At 33.5% G+C, this 24,719-nt stretch overlaps 1 protein-coding gene and 1 pseudogene across 1 annotated transcript; one reads left to right on the forward strand and one right to left on the reverse strand.

Moving 5' to 3' along the window:
• The first annotated feature begins 5,671 nt into the window (after positions 1–5,671).
• Positions 5,672–16,459, forward strand: LOC145582197 (proline--tRNA ligase, cytoplasmic-like). Its single transcript, XM_081639201.1, has 13 exons — positions 5,672–5,866; positions 5,940–6,019; positions 6,118–6,206; positions 6,300–6,392; positions 7,760–7,876; positions 8,064–8,251; positions 8,955–9,021; positions 12,264–12,386; positions 12,544–12,696; positions 13,134–13,418; positions 14,741–14,959; positions 15,795–15,888; positions 16,202–16,459. The coding sequence occupies exons 1-13, from the start codon at positions 5,721–5,723 to the stop codon at positions 16,264–16,266; spliced, it is 1,719 nt and encodes a 572-aa protein (XP_081495327.1). The 5' UTR covers positions 5,672–5,720; the 3' UTR covers positions 16,267–16,459.
• A 1,485-nt stretch (positions 16,460–17,944) lies between these two features.
• On the reverse strand, positions 17,945–21,848 carry LOC145582199 (ammonium transporter 1 member 1-like; annotated as a pseudogene).
• Positions 21,849–24,719: the final 2,871 nt, after the last annotated feature.

Below are 24,719 nucleotides of genomic sequence, written 5' to 3' on the forward strand. Positions count from 1 at the left end.
AGACATATCATGGAAAGATTAGTGGCACTGTAATTGGTGAAGAAGACGCGATGGTGGTGGCATAATGATACAAACCTTAATGTCAAAAGCAATGAGTATAGACTTTTGTGGTTAATTTGTAGTTTTTACTTCCAAATTTTACCATCAAGGGTAATTTCATTCTGTCATCTGCCTTGGGGGTGGCAGTGGAGTAGTGGATGACTGCCATGTTGCATTAGTGCCTTTGCCGCTCTCCTCCTCTTTCTTTGTCATCAAAACATTACTGTATCCTTACCATGGTATTATCAAAATTTGAAAGTTGGGTGTGGGAAAATTGAAATAATAATGGTAACTAGTCAAACTAGATTTGTTGATTGTAGTACTGACAAGAAAGAGAATGTTTAGACATTTAAACTAAGGCAAGTAGACAACACAACAATAAGAAGGTACCACAGTTTGTTATAGCATCCATGAAGTAGCCATGGCTGGTTTATCAGTGACCTGTCTTTCTATCTATCACAAGGTCTTAGATCTCCATGAAACTCCAGTCTGATCTATGAACTTCAGTAGGATTTTTCTTGTACCAATTGCAACCATATCAGAAGTACACACATGTTCTAACAAGCCTTGGATTTCAAATTGGTTAGTGTTGTATGTATATTGTACAATCTTGTCCTTGCTGTCATTGTTGCATGTAAGATTCACTCGTATGCATTCAAGCCTCTTGTCCCCATGAGGATTTTTCCTCATCTCCTTTTCTGTATCACTCTTTCACCTGCCTTTTTGTTCCATTGGTAACGAATCTAACGATACTTCTTTGCAAAAATAGCTGTGGTAGAGCTTTGGAATAGGTGCTTATCTGCCGTACAAGCTTATGATACAGCTTCTGAAAGCTTAGAGGCTATCAATTCTGCTGAAGTGAAGTTCCAGGACATTATCAACTCTCCCTCTTTAGATGCTGCTTGCAGAAAAATAGACACCTTGGCTGCGAAGAATGAACTTGATTCTGCCCTGGTTTTGATGATTACAAAAGCTTGGTCTAGTGCCAAAGAATCAAACATGATGAAAGATGAGGTAAGATATTATTAGTTTTAGAGGAAGCTTTGAATTTGGTTTGGAGAGATGTTCAATCTGAAAAAGGCCTTTTCTTTTTTTCTGAGCTCAGAGCTTAAATTAATCTACAATTGAGAATGTTATGATGTTTATAATTTCTCACAAGGCTTGAAGCTCCATCAATTTGTTACTCGATGTGCATGATGAATTGTCTAATTTCTAATGCCAGAATGTTGAACGGTGCGTCAGCACATAGATACCCATAGTGAAGTGGTTTGTCAATGCTACAAAGTTGTGTAAGCCCTTGTGGCCTTGTTTGATACTCCATCTGTTTTCTTTTATAGTTTATTCAAGAGTAAGGGATGTGAGAGGAGAGTAATAAAAAGGTAGGAGTAGAAACCATGAGACTAGAGATATATCTAGTAACTAGTAAGTGTAGAAGATTTCCTTAAATAGAAGTGGCATACTCAAAACAAATTTGGCCACTTTAGGGAAGAGGTGCCCTTGAAAAAAAGGAGAATTTAATAAAATTCTCAGTTCTGTTTGTTTTTTGCTGTAGGATGTGCTATGGTCAATGCATTAAGGACACACCCTTTCACTGGGGCAGGGAGAAGACCTTAGTCTAAACCACTTGGGGAAGGGAGCTGAGACGCATATAGTACCCTTGTCTCCAAATTTGGTATAAATGTACTTCATGGAAGCTAACAATATAAGTTATGTCTAAAGAGTTTATGCTTGTCTTATTACTGGATTAAATCAGAGATGAAAGTTCCAGGTTTAGAGAAATAGACCATTGCACATGCTGATCACACTAGTTGACATTTTTAAGTCAGTGTGTTGGCACTGCTTCTTTCGTTATGGATTGATTATGCATATGATATTGGTTGGCAGACAAAAACCATTTTATTTGCTAGAAATTGAATTTAAATTGAATTATTTTTCACAGGATGTATTCCTTCATGCACTCATTAATATTTTTTCTGTCATCCATCTATAGGTAAAGGATGTTTTATATCATTTGTACAAGACTGCAAGAGGTAATCTTCAGAGGCTAATGCCAAAGGAGATCAGGATTGTGAAATATCTTCTGACAATTGAGGATCCTGAGGAGAAACTTTCTGCTCTGCAAGATGCATTTACTCCTGGAGAAGAGCTTGAAGGGACTGACGTTGATAACTTGTACACGTATGTATATCTGTGACCAATCTCATTAAAATTTCCTTTCCCTATTCTCAAACGTTTTGTTAGGGTTGCTTTCGGATAATTACCTTCCTCACTTTAAGGTGTTTCATTGCTGTTTATGTGAAATATACAGGACACCAGAGAAACTACATACTTGGATAAAAGCTGTGGTGGACGCATATCATTTCAGCCAAGAAGGAACACTAATTAGGGAGGCAAGGGATTTGATGAATCCAAAAATTATCCAGAAGTTGGAAGAACTAAACAAAATTGTTCAGGATAGGTTTTTGTAAGTAGATTAAAATGTAGCTCAAACACTATCCAAGATTGGCGTCTCGTTAGCAATGTGTGTCCATATCCTAGGCAGCTCTATCTCTTTCAATTCTATCCCATCCACAAGGAAAGAAAAAAGAAATGTATTTACTCATGACTGTACTGATATAATTTCGTCTCCCCTATTGGGGTTCATTAGTTAACTTTTATATTGTTTATCTCTTTTTGTAAGATAAATCAGTACATTTGGTTCTGTATAGTTTGTGAACTATAGTCACTAGATTTGGTAGTTTGTCCCTTGACAAGGCATCTATCTGCCAACCAATACGTCGTATGTAATCGATTGTCCGTACTATCTTAACACTTGAATTTTGGTTTGCTCCTAAAAGATTTTTATAGTACTCTTATTACATTACCTCTCTTAACTACTACCGGATGTCACTACTACTAACTACTTCCAACTGATACCTTACCTAGTACTAACTACTACCGAACATCACTACTACTAACTACTACTGCTGCTTGCTACTTCTACTACTCCTACTACCAGTGGTACTGCTACTACTACTTCTACTGTTGCTATCCTTACTGCAACTACTTCTATTACTGCTGCTACTGCTATTGCTACAATTGTTGCTGGTGTTGCTACTATAGATGCTACTGCTACTACTACTATTATCGCTGCTACTGATAAAAACTTATTTTTACTAAATATCTATGTTATTATATTATCTAATTTTTACTAATTAAAACTTATTTTTGATGAATTGATCTTATTTGTGCTAAATTTAACTTATCTGAATATTATTTGAATAAGGTGAAGAGAAAAAGAACAATTCAAGAAAAGAATGACAACACACAAGATGTACAGGCCAAGCCCTTATAATATTACAACTTATAAGTATATTATAAACGACGACTAACTCCCTATATTCTTTTTTGTTTTACCTTCTAATCACTTTTCATTTTAGGTTGTTCTTTTAAATTCTACCCACTTTGTTTTATTCTATTTATAGCATATCCCTTTTACAATCTTACTCTTTTAAACCCATATTAACTCACCATTTCAGACTCCCCTTCTCATTTTATTCAATTCAGCTTTTTCTTGCACAAACCAACCTTTTTTAGATTCTATCTCTTACTTTATCTTACATCCACTCACATTCTTCAACAATTTTTTAAATTGTGTATCATAGTGAGTAAAAACATACAAGAACAAGAGTAGTAAGAAGCTCACTTTCTATACTAATACATATACTTATGACATTATTTCATTATTTGTAACAAGTAAAGAGTTGCTTATATTAATCGGATGATTAACTCATGTATGGAGTAAAGTTGTGGTATGTCACTCATGAAGACACATCAAGCTAAAGTGTTAAATCCACCTAGTCAACAAGTATTTTATAACACTCCCCCGATGGATGTACGCCCATGAACACCTCTTAGATCCTATGTATGCAATGTGTATCATTAAAAACCTTACATGGAAAAACCAAATGGGATAAAACATGGCTAGGGGAAATAGAGTGTATGTACATATTATTATCCTCTTTAACTTGGATACTACATACATCATATTAATGTCATATACTACCTCCGTTTTATATTTTTTTACAGCCCTTTATGTTAAATCCTTGCAAATAATATAAAACGAATGTAGTATGAGTTTTTATAGATACAATTGTAGATAATGACTTTGTAAACAAGCTAAATGCTTATGTAAGCTAATTTGTTGAACATCAAAATTGCCTTTCATTTGTAATTTTCATAGGATTTTGGTACATATGTGATTGGTTTTATCGCTTTTAATATGGAGTATATCTTTCTTTAATTAGAGCATACAAGTAGCATTATCTTTAATCTAAATATCATTGTAGGTTTCCCCTAAACCATGTTAAGCCACACGACTTTTGGATATGGTGAATTAATGACCTACCGCCTTTTGCCCTTTAATAAATTTGATTAATGGAAAAGACTAAGACATTACTGTCACCTTAAACATATTTTATCAAAGACACATAATGAAAGCTTTTCAAAACAATCAATAACTATATACTAAAAAACACACCAGCAATGACACGTGTCATCTCCTAGTGTGTCTTTAGTTATTTTTTTTTTTAAAAAAGTCTATTGATTAAGGAAACAAATTATTTATAAAAATAATATTATTTTATATATATATTTCATATTAAAACGTAGTAATTATTTTATATTTAAAATAAAAAGATTTCACAAATCTTTCTAAATTTTTTTTTGACAACTATAAACCAAAAATCATATTCTTAAAATAATTTGTGACCTGTTTTAGAACAAGAAAATATATTACTCAGATTTTTGCTTACTTTTGTTTTAGTTGTGTATTAGAAGTTACAACTAAAAAATCAAAATATCACATACTTTTATTATTCCTCGATTAATTTATGATTATATATTTATTATCAATCAATAAATCTATATTTATATATAATTGTACATTATCGTGCATGGCACGGGACCTAACCTAGTTCAAACAAAATCAAAATTCAACTAACAAAACAACTCAAAATCAAACGAAGTTTTGTCAAAAAAAAAAAAATAAAAAAATAAAAAAAATAGTGCCAATACTCAAACCTAAAAGTTGTAACCATTGTAGGCTCTTAAAACCAAACCAAATATTTCAAAATCAATAACATTAGTGCCAACACTCAAATTAAAATATCCATAAACAATAAAGTTCACATAAACAAGTAATAAGAGAAACATAATCTCTCTATGCTCGATTCCCAATATGAAATATGTTGCATTACGTGAAATGTTTCTCTTTATGTTATCCCTACTACTAACAATTAAATGGATCATGATAGGACCAAGATAAAACCTAGGCAACACAAATCAGCATAACTCAGTACATAAACGTAAGTAAAATACACTAACATGATACATCCTAGCGATATCAAAACTTACTTAGAATTTCCTTAGGTCAATGTTTTCGGATCAATTTTCGGGTCGCAAGTCGAGTCATTTGGGTTGGGTCAATGTTGCTAGGTTATATTGCAAATAATTTGAAACGGGTGTAGTAATTTATTTGAAAACGAGAAATAATTACTTATCCTATCCTAGCTATAGCATCAGTGCATCACCCTATCCAAGTCAATTTGTAGGGTTTTAGCAAGAAAGTGTAAGAAGAATGTGGGGGGCTATCTAGTAAACCCAAATACACTAATCAAATATAATCAAGTCAACAACTTTTAATGTCTGCTGCCGGTTTCGCTTGCACCTTTATTAGCGCAGCATCATCTTCGCTCACCCGCCCTTGTTATCTCACTTCCTCTCGCATTCTCTCCTTCTTCTCTTTCTCTCTCCTCTCGTCACCTCCGCCGCCATTACCGTCGCACAGGTAAACCTTCTTCGCCGCCATTTTTGCCATTCAAATTCTGCATTTGCTCAACTCTAGGTTTGACTTTTTGCAGGTATTTTAATCGTAGTAGAAGATTGTTTGCTATGGCTGGTGATTCCAAGGCTAAAACTGCTGATCCAAAGGCGAAAAATGGTGAGTTTGTGAATTTTTTGATGTTAATTTAATAATTTTGATGTATTTTTTGTTGTTAGTGGAGGATTAATGTAGTTGTTAATGATTGGGATTTTTAGCTGGGAAGAAGAAGAAGGAGGTGAAGAAAGAGACTGGATTAGGGTTAACTAATAAAAAGGATGAGAATTTTGGGGAGTGGTATTCTGAGGTATTTGATTTTTGTTTTTGTATTTTTTGGTTGAATTATAGAACTATGTAATGAGTAATTGGGTTGTAATGGTATTTGTGATTGATAATGCAGGTTGTTGTGAATTCTGAGATGATTGAGTATTATGATATTTCTGGGTGTTACATTCTCAGACCGTGGACTATGGCGATTTGGGAGGCTATGCAAGTGAGTTATCTTTTATTTCAGTAAAATGCTTTGACTTGTTGTAGAAAGAATTTGTAGATGCAATTAGCAATCGACTTGCTTATGGGGTTGGGATCTTTTGTTGCTTGGTCAGTTTCGGGGTTACGTGAACTTGTCAACGTGTAAAATGAACTTTTATTGAATGTGAGCTTCAATAGCAATATCGCATTAACACTTCAAATTCGGATAGGAGAAGGGTTCCTAATTTCTTTTCGAAATGTTTACTGTTGTAGTTTGTGATGAAACCTTTCAAGCTTATGTTGAATGCTTTTTGAGGAATGACTCTAATGACTTAGTGTAGTCCTTTAAAAACTTATAGCGGAGGTGTTCTTCTTCTATGGTTATGTTCTCTTCACCTTATTTCAAGAACCTATTCTTTTAGATTCAGTGTGTCCATGACAATGTTATTCACCAAGTCAGACTAAACTTCTATAAAATCAGACAGATCACCTCAGTTGAAGAGTCGATAACCTAAATTTGTCATGGTTTTTTTGGTTCCCTTATGTAATATCAAAAGGCTAGCGGGGATAGATTTTAGGTTACGAGAATTTCTATGTTTGATATGGTATTCAAGGTAAATTTTGTTGGAGGGAGGTCACTTGCTAGTTGTTACATCACCAAATTTGTGATTATACTTTTGTGCAAATCATGTTTGGGATATATGTTCTCTTATCCACCCCCCTCCCTATGTTTTGTACGGAAGTGATGGCTTGATGTATCTACTATTATAAATATTAGGAATTTAGGATATTTGAGAAGGATATTTCTGAAATTTGTGAAATTTGCCAGTGATTGAGGGAAGGACTCGATTCTTTGGATGGCAAATGATCTAAGTAGAGTATATGGTTTTTTTCGTTCTTATATCTTCTCTTTTATCATTGATGAAAGTCTAGGAATTTTCTATCATGCCGGACAAATGTCCAGGGTCAATTTGAAATATTCTTTGTTGCAAACTTACAAATTCAATCTCTCCTCCCTCCTTGATCTCATATCGTTTTAGAATGACAATTGCTGCTTGATTGAAGCCTAACTGAATATATGCCAGAACCATCCGGCGAAATTTCCACTTTTCCCAATCTAGAAGAGTAGAGGCAGGGTATGAAACAAGCTGATATTAGACTTTTAATGTCCCCTTGAAATGTAAGTTTCAGGATTAACATGCTTATATTAATTCAGAAAGGGGTCAATTAGCATAGGTAAGTCCAGATTCGTTTAGTAAGTCCTAAGTTGTCTTTAAGGCCCAATCTATATATGATTTCAGGGTTAAAGAACATACTTGTGAGGAATATTGCTTAGAATTATAGAGACTACTACGTGCATCTTCCTAATTATATTAATGATTCTATAAGGAATTTTTTGATGCGGAAATCAAGAAGATGAAGATAAAGAATTGCTACTTCCCACTATTTGTCTCACCTGGTGTTTTGGAGAAGGAAAAAGATCACATCGAAGGGTTTGCCCCCGAGGTAAGCTCAAATGAGCACATTTGTTTGTTGAACTATATCTTTGAGACTATGTGAAAGGGAGAGGTTCAGATGATAAAGGAATGCTGGCTGTGTCGCTAATTTGGATGGATGAGATTGAGAGAGCTGTTAATAGAATTTCTTGGGGTTTTTTTCCGCATGCTTCTAATAATTGAAACTTTTTATATAGGTTGCATGGGTAACAAAGTCTGGGCAATCTGACTTGGAGGTGCCTATTGCTATTCGTCCAACCAGTGAGACTGTTATGTACCCTTACTATTCAAAGTGGATCAGGGGACACCGTGACTTACCTCTAAGACTGAATCAGTGGTGTAATGTTGTCCGTTGGGAATTCAGCAATCCAACTCCTTTTATCAGGTAGTATATGGTGTACTTTTCTACATAATGCTTTGTAAGTTCTTTCTACATTGTGCATTTTTCCTTTCTTTTCTTTTCCTTAGCGTATCATGGTTGATGGCTCTATTGGATAATACATTACTTTGTCTTGTCATTTTAATTGCAAATATAAAGAGTCATATAGTGAAAGAAAGAATTGCTAACCCTGAAGCTCTGATGACTCCATATAGGGATAGAAATGAATTGCTAACCTGAAGGTCTGATAACTGTGAGGGGGCATCTGTTTTGGGGTATTCAGTTAAGAAAAGAGTATCTATAAGGTTTATTCCCTCAGTTGTTATATGTTAGGTTTGCATTATCATTCTCTTATTTGTAATTTGTTGGGTAACGAAACTAGGTTGGGTTTGTATTAGTAATTGTCTTTTCTTGATTATTCTGGATAGTAATCTGCCAGGTAGTTGGAAGAAATGGTTATTTGGACATACAAGTGATACAACTCTCGTGGTACTTTATTTATGTAATTTTTTACCTGTTAAAAACAAAGGTAGGAGCACTATTGAAAGGAAGAAATATATAAATAAGTTGATTTTTTCTTTGTCAGGAACAAAAGTATATTTTTAAGAAATCAGTCTACTGAGAGAGGAATACAATTCTTAACAATCTTTGTTACATGCAAATGATCTTCAAAATATAAGCTAATTTAGGCTTGCTCTTGTGTTTGTAGGAGTCGTGAATTTCTCTGGCAAGAAGGCCATACAGCATTTGCAACACAGGAAGAGGCAGATGCTGAGGTATGAGCGTATGGCAGTGGAGTTTGCTAATATCTGGTTTAACTAATTACTTTATGCGACTCCTATAACTACCCCTGTGTGCCAATACATTCTAGTACGCGACCCTGCTAATTCATATTAGCTTACTAAAGTAACTTGGGGCTTTTGCAATTTTGAGTAGAATGGATGGTTTTAGTGTCTAGTCGGCCATAAGTTTTCTTCACTTTGTTGGCAAAATGGATGTTGGCAAAAAATCAAGATGAACAAATACGCTAGATATGAAAATCAAGGCATTGAATATAGAGGAATGAAAATACTACCTCCGTCTTTTTTTAGTTGACACGTATTCCTTTTTGGGAAGTTTATTTTTAGTTGATACGATTCTATTTTCGGTAAAAAGGGTAATATTAAATGTCACTTTTGCCCTCATCTCTATACTCTCCTCCACATAGACCCCCCTCTCTCTCCTCTCTTCCTTAACCCCCTCTTTCTTCTTCCTTCTCTGTCACGACATTCAGACCACCATGGACACCAATTGTTTCTCTTTCCTCCCTATAGCCATCACCATCATTCCATTTTCTTACTTCATTACATCTGTTGATCAATTCATCCCTTCTCTCATCCCGTGATTTGTGATCTTGTGAGCTTGATGCCTTGATGGGGTTTTCCAATCTTACTATTTGAAGGCGGCAGCACGAGTGAATCCTACCCTCCAATCTTACCATGACCCGTTGGCGTTCGATCTGGTCATGGCAGAGAGGATTGCCCGATTTTCTGACATGAGGAGGAGAGAGAAAGTGAGCATCGGTCGCGAGAAACACCACACTCAGGGGTAAGGTTGTCACCGGAGTAGATAACGGTGAGAGAGGTGCGGCGGCTAAGGTTCAAACGTCAGCTTGGGGTAGTGTGGGCCAGACAAAAGGTTGGGGTGGTGTGGGCCTTGTTCATTGTTTCTATTATCTGGCCAAAGGGAAGGGTAGGTGGTATAAGGTTGGATAAGGGTATATGGGTCTTTTGCTTTTCTCTTTCACTCCTCCTTAATATGTGCTCCAAAATGAAACGTGTCAACTAATTAGAAACGGAGGAAGTATAAGTTTTGGGCTTTTGGTTGACTGAGTGACGCGATTCTATCAATATGTTTTTTGGCTTATGATGCCAGCTTAGGCATGTTGTACAGTCACAGGGAGAGGGAGGTGGAGGTGGTGAGATAGGGAGTTATTTTGGGAGGAAAAGGTAACTTTTTGAAAAGTATTATCTTATATTCTTTTTCGGAAAAACAATTTTATTTACTTTTACAGGTTCATTTTTCACCTTCCCATACAAACACCATTTCCCATTTTCTCTCACCTTAGCCTATATACAGAGTACTACTTTTTGGGTGTAATGTCCCATAGCGTATTATGATCTGAAATAATTTGTATAAAAAACTCCAAACATGTTAGAATTCTCCCAACTAGTGTTTTGCGGTCTTTGTACTCGAACCGCTTACCGAAGCATACTTTGTGATAGGTACTCTAGTCTCAAGTTCCATGTAAAAATGATGGAAGCCTGCGAATTGCCATGATTTTTAAACACCACCTTGACCTTTCAGGATATAGAGTATAGGATTTTGTTATTTTAGATCCCCTTTATCGTCCGTATAGTTCGTAGTTCATTTTAGATATTGATCCTCAGCCTTCACTCATTGCTTGATTGGTGTTTTCACCCTGATTTTGGCTGTGGATTTTTTTTTCCCTAGTCATCCATATCTTATAGAAGAAGACTTGGTTAATTTCATCGACTTTTGATAAATTTCTGGCAATCTGTCGCCCTTTTTCATCCTCATTCCCTATGGATTCCTATCTACGCTTTAAATATCGATCAGTTATATATCCAATTCAATATCATGGACTATCTTTCTTGTCTTTTTCACGATAATAGATTTAATCTGAAATTCAAGAAAAGGATTTCCTAGATGGTTGACTTACTTGACTATACCAACTGGCTTTGTTCAAAATTCAGTGGTTGCTGTCATGAATTGTATTATAATTTCTGTTAGAGATTTATGTAGTATTTCGAAATATTTTTCTATCTTTTTCTTAAGTTGCTTATGCTTTTTGAGATTTTGTTCGATTTCCCCCCTTATTTTTACATATTTGGATTTCTCTCTCTCTCTCTCTCTCTCTCTCTCTCTTTTTTTTTTTTCCATGTTAACTCCAAAAATAAAAGTTGTATCATTGTGGAGCTGTTTTGGAATTGTTCAATTCTGAAAATGGATTTTATCTTTTCCACCTTCTGTTGGTCCTTTATCTTAGTTTTCTTGCTAATATTTCTTGGCCGTTTTTATGTCCTTTCTCCTCTATAATCTTTTTTTTTGGGTAAGTTTGGGGTTGATTAGTTTGAACTTCTGTTAAATGTTATAGAGCTCTCCAAGGTTCTTTCTTGACGTAACTTTGAGATACTGAGGAAGCATGTTGTAGTTTAAGTTTATTATTATTATGCTATTGGTCTAACTCTAAGACAGGGGACCTTTATGCTTGTGTACCTTTCCTCCAAAAAATAAGAAAATATTTTGGACTAGATGAATGTCTAACACCCACATGCCAGGCAGTTATAATGCCTTTTTCTGCTTGGTCACTATTCATGCCTTTAATGAGCATCATCATTGATAGAATCTCCTTGAACCAAAACACCCCTATTAGTGGGGGGCTGATGATGAAAAATGAAAGGGACTTGCAGATCCATTTCCCAAGGCGCACCAAGATCATATTGAAATCTTTACCTTGTCTGAAACATGTTGAAGATGTTCGTCTACTGGCTTCTCCAACGTCCTGATCATGGCGTCATTTACAGTTTAAAATGGTACAGGGCATTAGCTAGCCGTGCTCCAATGGAATAAATTTATGTAGATGAAGCAAATAAGAATGAGAATGATTCTAGTGAGAGAGAGCTATGATTAGACTTGCAATTTTAATGTAATACTCAAGTGGATGACAATTCCAAATAAAGTCTGTATCTGCTGCTCTTTGAACTACTTTTTCAATGGTTTGTCACCGTCTGTGAAAACTGATAGAATCTGGTGTTTTCTCTGTATTCTAGTTCTGTTGGATGTTGATTGATAACCAGTACATTATTATATGCCTTTCTGAAAAACAAAATGAAAAGAATTAAATCCTTTTGTAGTTATTTCTTATTATAATCATATGGCTGTAATGTTGTTTTGATCATCCATTAATGGCCAAAATAATAACTTAATGTTATCATATATTTTGGGGCTACATTAGGTTCTTGATATATTGGAACTCTACCGGCGAATATATGAAGAGTTTTTGGCTGTTCCAGTGGTCAAGGGGAAGAAAAGTGAAATGGAGAAGTTTGCAGGTGGATATTACACAACAAGTGTTGAGGTAGCATTTTTTTTAATAAGAGTTGAAACTTCTTTGCATCTGAATTTTTCTATGTAAATTATTGGAATCTTGATAAATGTTGTAATATTTATTATGAGACTCAATTTTGTCTGTTTTCTTTAAATATCTTAAATTGCATATTGTCTTCCTATTCCAGGCATTTATACCAAACACTGGACGTGGTGTTCAAGGTGCAACTTCACATTGTCTTGGTCAAAATTTTGCAAAGATGTTTGATATTACTTATGAAAATGAGAAAGGAGAGAAGGCAATGGTCTGGCAGAACTCATGGGCATACAGTACCAGAACGGTCTGCTCCTCTACCCTTCATTTGCTATTACTGCTAGAGTTGTTTGATTGGAGCTTACTTTTGTGCAACTTTCCTGTCTGCAGTGTCTTGGTTTTTGGTTGTGGTGGACATTTTGAGTTGTTTGTTTGGCAATGAGTTATTGTCTGTTTGATGATATTCTTGTCACTATTTGGTTCTTTAATTGGCTCATTTCTGTAATAATATTCATTGGATTCACTGAGGATCTTGTTATTTTACATTCTTAATGACTGAGCAGTATTCATTTTATTGGTTACCTTCCTGTGGGGGTTCTTAAGCGGTAATAGAGGGTAACGTTTCAATATAGGGTGGATTGATGATGCCGCTTGTTTGTTGAATGTGACCCCTTGAGGCCTTGATTGACAGGAGGGTTCCTTCTGACTTTTTTTATATCTAAATTTTATTCTGTCAATTTGCAGATAGGGGTAATGGTCATGACACATGGTGATGACAAAGGCTTAGTTTTGCCACCTAAAGTAGCAGCTGTCCAAGTCATTGTGGTACCTGTACCTTTCAAAGATGCCGACACACAAGGAATTTTCGATGCTTGTGCTTCTACTGTCAAAATTCTGAGTGAAGCAGGCATTCGGGCTGAATGTGATCTTAGGGATAACTATTCTCCAGGCTGGAAGTATTCACACTGGGAAATGAAAGGTGTTCCTTTGAGGCTTGAGATTGGACCAAAGGATTTGGCCAATAGTCAGGTAAATCTAATGCATGTCTTCTCCAAGTTTTTTAAAATTGTATGTTTTATGTTTTTCTTATCTAAAAATTGTTATTTTGGGCTTATCTATCTGATCAATGAATTTTGTGAAATGCTATTGCTGGTTGTCTTTTTGTCTCACGCATTTCGTTACCATGCCTGCTGAGTTCCTTTTTCCCTTTGTTGCTGTATTATTTGAAATACATTCAGAAAAAGAGAATACATATATTTGTCACTGAAATACCAAATTAGCATTGTAACTTAGAGGGAAAAAAAAAAAACCTAACAATTTCCCTTGGGCTGGAATTGAATAAATTTGGGTTTTTCTATATAATAACCCTCTTAATTTCACTTTTCTACGTTGTGCCCCAACATATGTCACTTTCCACACTTTAACCCCAATATACATTTTGTTTCCATACAGTAACCTTGCCGTTATCCCGCCGCTAAAAGTTCCGTTAGTGGGGCCCACTCTCAATTTATTAATATTTTTTAAATCGAGACATTACTTACTAAGCAAAACGAGGCATTTACGTTATTTTTTTGTGAAATCTGAGATAAAAAATAAATTGAGAGTGGGCCCTACTAACGGAATTTTTAACGGCGGGATAACGGCAAGGTTACCGTATGGAAACAAAATGTATATTAGGGTTACAGTGTGGAAAGTGATATATGTTGGGGCACAACGTAGAAAAGTGAAATTAATAGGGTTATTATATAGAAAAACCCGATAAATTTTAATTAGATTTTATATCCTTAGTGACGGATTGTGATGGCTGATGCAGTAATATAATGAATTTTGTGTGCTGTTAAACTATGTATCTTTGGGTAATTTTGAGAAACATATTGCACATTGTTCTATTGTGTGAAAGATATTTGATTTAATGGTCATTGGTCTGATATGTTTTGTAAGGCATTTAAAAAAAAATTCATAAATGGTCCCCATTGGACTAAATTCAGTATGGTTTATAGCAGCTGTGGCAAATAGTTTGTTTGAAGAGCAAAGAATACTATCATAGATCCCTATTATTTCTCTCTATAAAAATCATCACTGAATCAAATAGTTCAGAGTTCAGACGCTATTCCCTTTGACCCCCTGTAACTCATGTTTTGGTGGCAAAAAGGAATGCCTCACTAAAATATGCTCATGTATATATTTTTATTGTTTATTTTTTTAATTGAAAAGATGATTTCTCAGGATGACTTTATTGTGTTGCGTAGCTTGTGGTGTTATACAGCCATTGGCCACATCAGTTTTATTGTTAATGTCATATTTTGTAGAAGCTAAGTATGGTTGAGATTAACAATTTTATCAACTTTTAGACTCGTGCTGTTCGACGTGACAATTCGTCCAAGAAGGATATACCAATGGCAGATTTGGTCGATCAGGTGAAAGAATTGCTGGATACAATTCAACAAAACTTGTTTGATGTTGCCAAGGAAAAGAGAGATGCATGTGTTAAAGAAGTTAGGACATGGGATGAGTTTGTTGAAGCATTGGCACAGAAGAAACTGATTTTAGCTCCTTGGTGTGATGAAGAGGTACCATGGATTTTACTTATTTATTTTTGAGTTCATATTATTTAAGAAGTTCATCGCTTTGTCTTGATTTTTTCTGTTCTATATTCTTAATAAATATGTATCTTTCTAATATTAGAAACAATCATGTTGATCATGTTCTTTGCATGGACTCGATAATTTGATGTAATCTAATTGAATCTAACTCAAGTAAAATCTAACATATGTTGCTTTCTTAAAGGAAAGCCATGGCTATACTCACTGCCATCACATGCATGCAACCTTAGAAGTGGAGGTTTTAAAACTTAATTTTTGTATTGACTTGCTCAAGTATATTGTTTTTATGCCGACTATGGTGTTCGTATCGGTATACTTTGTGTATTGAACAATTGCCACAGTGATGCACCACTTGTAGAGGTATTTGGATAAATACTAGTTGATATACTGATTTGGATGTTTTCATGTTGTTGCAAAGTGGTTATTGAATTGTATAATCCTATCCCTCAAAAAATCTTGAGTTAATCATCAACATTAGGGACTAAATTTTCCAAATTTTCACCAATCCGGACTTTACCTAAAGTTTAATATATTTTTGGGACCTTAGTCCTCCCCACTTGTGGAATTAAGGCTTTGATTGATTGATTTGGGACCTTAGATTGGAATGGATAACACTTGAAGAATATGCAGCCCCTCCCCCTTACCAGATCCACCTCATGTGCTTTTAGAAATGATGCAAATCTCCCTTTCCCAGGAATAAAAAGCTCAAGATCCACCTCATGTGTTTATAGAAGTGATTTCAAATCTTAGATTGTATGTGATAAAATTCTTAAGAGACGTGCATTGTTTTTTCCTTTTTCAGGAAGTTGAGAAGGATGTCAAAGCTCGAACAAAAGGAGAGATAGGAGCTGCTAAGACTTTATGCTCACCATTTGATCAGCCAGCGCTAGAAGAAGGTATAACCTCTCCAATTCTGTACGGAATTTCTTGCAAAATTATAATTTTCAAGCTGCTACCTGCTAGTTTGAAGTATTCTGTCATTGTTTTATACTCATAGTATATATGATTTTTAATCTCTAAACTCCTGCATTGTAGTGACACATGTTTGATCCCAGAATTGATTCTCTCTCTTTTTTTTTTTTTTTTTCCCTAAAACTGATACTAGTCATGTAGTAATGCATCAAATTGTTTAGTGCATAATTATGTAGTGTTTTTAAGCTGTCTTACTAAACCGGAATTTTTTTTTTTCTTTTTTCTATTGCTCTTTAGGCACCCTTTGCTTTGCTTCTGGAAAGCCGGCCAAGAAATGGACATATTGGGGCAGAAGCTACTAGCACTACTATCTTTGTTATTCTCCTGTTTTTTTTGCACATCACTCGTACTATTGTCTATTTCTCTAAATACTCTATATTTTTTACACAGGTGTTCCATGATTTCTTATTCTACCATAAGCGGTAGTTCGTTGTTCCACACTTCGTAAAACATTTCAAATCTCACAATGAAACAAATGCAATTTAAGTTTCTTTAGTCAAACATGTCATACTATAGGCTTTGTAGCTGAGACTAGAGTAGATCTTACTGATAGAGATAGCATGTTAACTTTTTTGAGGAAGTAGCAAGCTTACAATTGTGATTAACCTTGGAGGTAACTTTTCCCTTGTAATTAATGGGAGAAGTATTGACGCATAGGACTTATGTGCCAATGAAATAAATAGGATGATATTTTTGTGAATAATGGGAACACGAGGAAAAATAGTGGTGGAAAACTTGATGGCAAAAAGTACCACTACATGTATAATGGTACATTATAATATACCACTGTATCATTAAGAGAGAGATAAAAAATAATAAAAATCTCATATTGCCCTCTTATGTGCATGTAAAACTATGGTTTGGCAATCCCTGACCTGATCCGAATTTACTTAGGGAAACCTGAACCCGACCTAACCCAAACTCGAACAATTTGAATTTGACCCGATTTGATCTAAATTTCATATTTCATAATAATATTAAATTTTACACTATTTTTGATAGTTTCTAAGCATAACCTAAAATCTGACTTGAACTCGACCTGTTGACCTGAATTGCCACCCTTATGTGAAACACATAGGCCCTATGCACCTAGATGCATTCTAATTAATACAATCGTAACTTGTTTTAATTACGCAAAATTACCAACTAAAATATGTTCTTATTTAAAACTATATTTAAATATACAAAATAATTTAGTCCATAATATATTTTTTATTCAATTCGAAATAAAGCAACTTAAAATACTATTTTTTTTACTACATATTATATTTTTAATTCAAACTTTCTTCTATTTTGAACCTTGATGGCATATAATTTTTTTTTAATTTACATTTCAAAAAATTTCATTCACTAATTAATTATGTTAGGTTGAAATATATTCATGATTTTCTTACTATAAATAATAATTATATACATTAAAAATAATTACTTGTATAGGAATGTATAAAAAGATATGGTTAGAAATCTAAGTTGGCAAATATATTATTATGCGATTTTTTTTTCCCTAAAAAATTTTGGAAGAAAATATTTAGTGTGTATTTTATATCATTTTATTTCAAATTTATTTGTTTATTTATTTTTAAATATATTAAGGACACTAAAAAAATGACATGTATCATTGATGGTGTGTCTTTTAGTATATAAGTTATTGAATGATTGATTAAAGAAACTAGGAAAACAGTTTTCCTTATGAAAGAAAATGTTTAATCCTCCTTATCCCAATTGATGTGATGTCTTCACCACTAAATATCTCACTCTCTATATCTTATGTGATGTCCTTCAATTACTTCTCCCTCTTCCTCAAAAAGAAAAAATAAAAAATCTCCCTCAAATTCAATTGTCCATAGTTTGTTTGCCCACCTTTTGTTTCTCTTTTTTCTTTGTCCAAGCCAAAAGTAATAGTGATAGTAAACAAAATTAAAAAAAAAATAAATAAATAAAAAAACAAAAATATTTGCTTGAAATGTAATTACATTATCATGAATATAAGAGGCAAATCTTCAAAAATTACTTATAGGTTTATTATAATTATTAATAGAGGATTTACAATTAGACTAATCACGAATGAGTAAACAATTACTACATAAAATAAAATGAAATAAAGGATCCTATCTAAATCCAAAATTAAATGCAAGGGGATATGAGTTAACTTTTCTATGAATTTACAAGTTTTAATTAATTGAAACTAAAGGATTTTACAATAATTGAAGAAGACCAACTTTTAATTGATGCTACAAGAAGCACTTTTAGAAAGCGTAAGATTATGAAGTTGACCCATATCCATCAATTTTCCTTAATTGGATCCCTACCCGTTGGTTAGAATCCCCTTCATCATTATAAGCATAAGCGAATCCACCATGTCGGGTCAAATCCATACCCTCCATTTCATCAACGGGCAATATTCGTAGAAGTTTGAGCTTATGAAGGACCAAAAAAAGAGGACCCATTGTGAAGCTAACCCACCCGATTATAGACAAGATTTGACCAACATGGGCTGCCAAAAGCCTACCACCCCCACCCATAAACAAACCATATGGTCGACCGGCTTTACCCGAGACCGGGTAAACCTCGTCGACATACTTCTTGCTTGCAAAAAGGGCCGTAAAAAGGACACCCCACGCCCCACACCCGCCATGTAGTTGGGCTGCCTCCAACGGGTCGTCATATTTGTATCGCTCTGCCAACTTGTTTGAGCCCATAAGTACCCCAGCTGCCACAAAACCGCAAATTATTGCAGCCCATGGCTCGACCACAGCACATCCAGATGTGATTGCCGCGAACCCACCCAATAAACCATTGCAAACATCAGTAATGTTCCAATGACCCGAAAGAATTCTTTTACCAAATAATGTGGTTAGAGCGGCCGTGCAGCCCGCTAATGTTGTAGTGACAGCGGTCCTTCCAACCGCGCTCCATTGACCATAGTATGCTTGTGACCCATCATAAGTTACAAGAATTTTAGTAAAGGAACCTGGGTTGAATCCATACCATCCAACCCAAAGTAGAAAAGTCCCTAAGACCACCAGTGAGGCACTATGACCCCTCAATGCAACAGATCGACCCTCGTGGTCAAATCTTCCAATCCTACGAATAAAATAAATTAAATTAACGAACGATATAAATTTTTGTACTAATTGAACAATATAAATTAATTGAACCAAAAAAAAAAAAAAAAAAAAAAACAAATTAATTTAGAGGCAACAAAAATAATACTGTAGATAAGATACCATTGTTGAACAAAAATTTTGAGGTGGGAGACATTTGAAACACACATTTTTGTTTCGTGTAATGAAATTAAAACCACATAAAATGCTACTCCTTTATAGCTGATTCAGCTCACTAAGGTTAAAATTATGGTCCAAAATAACTACTTTAAAGCTAAACTAAACATTATTAAACAGTTTTGGCTAAAAAAAAAAAAAAAAATACACATCATCTAGAACAGTCCAAAAACTAATACGGAGTATTATTGCTGAAGTTTTACCAAAAACTCTAGTTTGTTGTTAATACTAGTTTGCCAAGTATTTGAATTTATTTTCCTTATAATCCAATGCTGATTCTATAATCCCCAAATTTTCAATGCCCTTTTTGGTACTTGGTGAAATATTCTGACAATGCAGTCATATCTTCGAATAATTTCATCTAGAAATGTACTCCCCAATCCCCATACTACAATGCTGATTGATGACAAAAATATAAAGAATGTTAAATGGTCAAAAGTTTAAATGGTTTGTGGTTTGTAATTGCTAGCAGAAAGTACGGCACGAATATGGTAACTAGCGTTTATTTATTTATTTTTTGTTGCAAGTAACTAGGGTTTATTTAAAATGTTATATCCTCTAGTTCGCATTAATAACTGAATAAGTAATAGTTGACTCGTACTAAATGAGTAACACGTTGCAATTCATAAAAAAGGGATCAAAATAAAAATTATTGCAATTACTCTGAAATTGAGGAAATATTAAAATTAGAGTGTTAGAGTATATACGAAGTACTAGCTTATTATTCACATCAATAATATTTTTTTTTTGAAATAAATCAATTCATTAAAAAAAAGACATACGACATGTATAAATAAGATCTAAATTAACAAATACATAAAATTGAATCAAACAAAGGTTTCCTACATCAAAGCTACAATAAAAGATAAGTTAAAAATACAATCAAAGAAACTTTTTGCGCATTTCAAGTGAGATAAATAAAAAGAAACAATTTAAGTGGAGTCTCTTTTTACAATCCAAAATCTTAAAATTTGAATTTCAACTGTTAATTTGATAAATTTTATTACAATTATGTACTTTAGTTGTTCTTGATTATAAGGTTTGAACTACATAAATAGCCAACCTACGGCCATATTGTTGGAATTTTCATTATAGACATATGTTTATATTAAAAAAAAAAATAATAATAAAATAAAATAAAATTCCTCCACGGTTCAAAATTGAATTCTTTTGTACAAAGGTTTGCTTGTTTCATTCTCTAATCTTGCTCAAAAAAAAAAAAAAAAAATTAAATAAATAAAATAAAATCATATGCCCAAGGCTCAAGGGTATATGATAATACTCCCTACGTTCTTAATGTGAAAAAACTTTATTTAAATGACATATTTTCTCATAAAAGCTCCTAATAACTCTAATAAACAAGTACCAGACTTCTAATAAATATTTTACGTGCTAAAATGTTCCTCTACCATGCCAATTTAATTACTTGTTTGTTCACTTATATATCTTAGCAACACCTATTGACTCTACTATTAATTCAGTTCAATTTAGAACGTAAAATTTGTACATTACCTTGGACCTTCAATGAAGGCACCCCAAAATCCAGCAATTCCGCCAACCATATGAACAACACCAGAGCCAGCAAAATCGATAACACCCGACCCAAACAACGGATGAGTGTTACTAGCACTCGCCCACCCGTCTTCTGACCAAAACCAATGCGACACCACCGGTTAAACGAACCCGGTCAAGAACGACGAGTATATCAAATACGCCACGAACTGAGTCCTCTCAGCAATAGACCCACTAGTGATTCCGGCAGCTGCAATCGCAAACGACCATTGATAAAGAAAATAAGGAAAATCAACGTCACTATTGGGAAAAGACTCGAGGGCGAAGAACCGGCGTCCGATGAAGGGGTTACTAGGAGAGCCGAAAGCTAAAGCGAATCCGAAGAGATAGTAGAAGAGAGCCCCAGCAGCAGCGTCAAGGACGTTGGTAAGCATGATGTTCATGGTGTTCTTAGCACGGACGGAGCCAGCGCAGAGCATGGCGAACCCGACTTGCATGGAGAAGACGAGGTAAGCGGAGGAGAGAAGGAAGGTGGAGTCTAAGGCGTAGGTTGTGGAGGCAAACTGTGTGGAGGTGGAGGTGAAGCGGGAGCAGATGTAGGCAGCTGCTGCGAAGGGGTTTGTGGTGTTGGGGCCGAAGAAGGTAGCAAGCTCAGTGGTAGAACACGGGACTAGTGGTGGCGTGGAAGAAGACATGATGGGTGGTGGTGGAGGCGGCGAGGGTGGTTGGAGGGAATGAGATTGGGTGGAGTGGGAGTGGGGAGTAAATGGGTGGTGGTAGATCCTATCTTATAGGAAAGGAGAGATTCACGTGAGATAAAGTGGACCAATGGAAGTGGAAAATGACTATGTCTATTGTGTGATGTTGTGTCCCTCCCTATAACGGCACCTGAAATACTTGCGGAGCACAAGACTTAAATTAATAAAGAGGAAAACCAATTAGATTATCTATTGTGTTATACTAAATTAAACAATTACAAACAAAAAATCTACTCTGTTTAAATGTGATAAATAAAAGTGTAATAATTTCTCTTTTTAATATGTATTATTATATGGAATATTTAATTACTAAAAAAGAATACAAATTCTTAAACGGACCTGGTTCACACTAATTTATTGTGGACCACTAACATTAGAGACAATATGATTGTTTTAATAATAAAAAAAAAAAGTCACTACAATAAAGGTTATTATGTTGAAATAAAAGTTAGTTTGACATTATAAAAGTTATAAGAGGTTAATTTTTTTTATTGAAATTTCTAATATAATGGTCAATATGAATAATAAAGATCACACTATGTTAAAATTAGGTCATTATTTAATATAATGTCATACTTTAAGTTCATAATAACATTAAAGGTCACACAAATTTTAAAAAAGGTTACTGTGTTAAAAATAAGGTTACTATAATATAATTAAGGGTCACTATGTTGAATATAATGCCAATTATGTATGTATAAACCTTAGGTCTACAATAATATTATTGTGGACCAGATCCACGCAAAATTTTCTAGAATACTAAATATTATGTGTAATAATTTTATATTATTATTAAAAAAAAATTACACTGTTTTATACTCCTTTATATTATATTATTTGCTCCATTTTAATGAGTTTTAGGAGGACTAGTAGAAAAATATGATTTTATGATTGAAGTGGGGTTTGGTTGAAAAATAAAAAAAATAAAAAAAATCTAAAAAAGCAAAAGTGAGTACAAGGTCCTGTTCACTTCACCTTCTAAAAATAATATTAAGTAAAAATAATTTTAGTTCAGTAAAAATAAGTTTAATTTAGTAAAATAAATTTCAGTTCAGTAAAAATAATTTCAATTCAATAAAAATAAGTTCAGTTCAGTAAAATTCAGTTTTCTTAAAGAAAAATTATAATAGAAAATCAGTAAAAATAATTTCAGGTCAGTAAAAATAATTTAAGTTCAACAAATATAATTTTGTTTCAGTAAAAATAATTTCAGTTCAGCAAAAATACGGTGAAGTGAATGGGGTCTAAGTGAGGAGAAGTGAATATGAAAAATATTAAAATGTACTCCCTCCGTTTTTAAATATTTGTTTCACTTTCCTTTTTCGACCGTTTTTAAATACTTGTTCCATTTCCTTATTTGGAAATCTTTTACAATATTTGTTTCATTTCTCTCACCTAGTGAACCCAACATAAATCATATTATGTTAATTCCATATTATCTCTCTTTCAATTCTTTCCACTACTTTTGCTTTTTACAAATTTTTATTCTTCCTCCTACCCTACTACCTCCATATTTTTAAAACTTTCTACAATTTTTCCTAAAACTCCGCACATGGAGAAATGAAGCAAGTATTTAAAAACGAAAAGAGTAACAGAGTATCACTAGTATGGAGAAAAATAGTAAAATTTTGTTAAAATTTTTCAAAAAAGAAAATGGAGCAAGTAATAAAATTCGGTAGCAAAAGAAAACATGAAACAAGTAATAAAATTCGGTGGGAGTTTTTTTTTTTTTTTTTTAAATATAAGTTTTCATTTAGTGAATTGCTATTCGTCGCTCCCATTTTACATAGTAACGCTCCCATTTTGACTTGAATGGACAAAGATGCCCTTTATGCAAGTTGTACTATTTAAAAAGAACTTTGTTCCCTTCATGGACAATTTATATACTAACGTTTCCCTCAAATTAGTACACCGTGAATCCCGAGCCCACCACATCGGTCCCCACGTCCTTCAAACTAAATTGGTCCCCACGACCACCTTCAATCGTTTTTTTTTTAAAATTTAATCATCAAGTTTTTTCCGACGGGTCTTGGATGATGGATGACTGGGACATCCGTACGCCGGAGAATGCGTCGGAACATTCTGTAAGTTTTTTTTTTATTTTTTTATTTTCTGAAAATGGTACATCCGCCTAAAAATTCCGGATGTCCCATGGTGGATCCGCCTGAAATTTCCGGATCCACCATGGAACATCCGGAAATTTTAGGCGGAAGTATACATCCGCCCAAAATTTCCGGATGTTCCATGGTGGATCCGGAAATTTTAGGCGGATCCACCATGGGACATCCGGAATTTTTGGGCGGATGTCCCATTTTTCATTTTTTTTTCTTTTTAAGTTAATTATTATTTTTTTTTAATTGTTGTTAGGATTTAGTTTTTAATAATGTTATTATTGTTTTGTAATTGTTGTTGTTATTAGTAGTAATATTATTATTATTATTATTATTATTATTATTATTAGTAGTAGTAGTAGTAGTAGTAGTAGTAGTAGTAGTAGTAGTAATTTTATTTTTTGAAACCTTATTATTATTATTATATTAATTAGTAATTATGTTAGGGTATTAATTGTTTTGTTATTTATATTATTAATATTGTTATTGTTGTTGGTGGTGTTTATGATTATTGTTGTTGCTATTATGATTGTTGTTATTATTAGTATTAGTTATTAATGTTAATAATATTATTAGTTGTAATATTGTTTTATAAATATTATTATTGTAATATTGTTTAAGTTAATTAATTTTTTTTAATTGTTGTTGTGATTTAGTTTTTGATAATTTGAGTAATTAGTAATAATGTTATTATTGTTTGGTAATTGTTGTTGTTACTAGTAGTAATATTATTATTATTATTAGTAGTAGTAATTTTATTTTTTGAAACCTTATTATTATTATTATTTATAATAATTATTTATGTTAGGGTATTAATTGTTTTGTTATTTGTATTATTAGTATTGTTATTGTTGTTGGTGGTGTTTATGATTATTGTTGTTGCTATTATGATTGTTGTTATTATTAGTATTAGTTATTAATGTTAATAATATTATTAGCTGTAATATTGTTTTATAAATATTATTATTAGTATTATAAAAAAGAACATAATGATATAAACCATTGTTTTGTTTAATTTGTATAGGATATAGAATCTGAAGACGGCAGTGACGGTGTGAATTATAGTGGAACTTTCGTCACGGATACGTTATTT

Source organism: Chenopodium album, chromosome 15 (assembly GCF_948465745.1).
Source record: "Chenopodium album chromosome 15, dcCheAlbu1.1, whole genome shotgun sequence".
NCBI classification, from domain to species: domain Eukaryota; kingdom Viridiplantae; phylum Streptophyta; class Magnoliopsida; order Caryophyllales; family Amaranthaceae; genus Chenopodium; species Chenopodium album.

Bases quoted from the DNA above. Each gene is read 5' to 3' on its own strand.
- LOC145582197 (XM_081639201.1), top strand. From the start codon at position 5,721: ATGTCTGCTGCCGGTTTCGCTTGCACCTTTATTAGCGCAGCATCATCT. The intron at 6,393-7,759 runs GTGAGTTATCTT...TGATTCTATAAG, and splicing joins CGATTTGGGAGGCTATGCAA to GAATTTTTTGATGCGGAAAT. The intron at 7,877-8,063 runs GTAAGCTCAAAT...CTTTTTATATAG, and splicing joins TCGAAGGGTTTGCCCCCGAG to GTTGCATGGGTAACAAAGTC.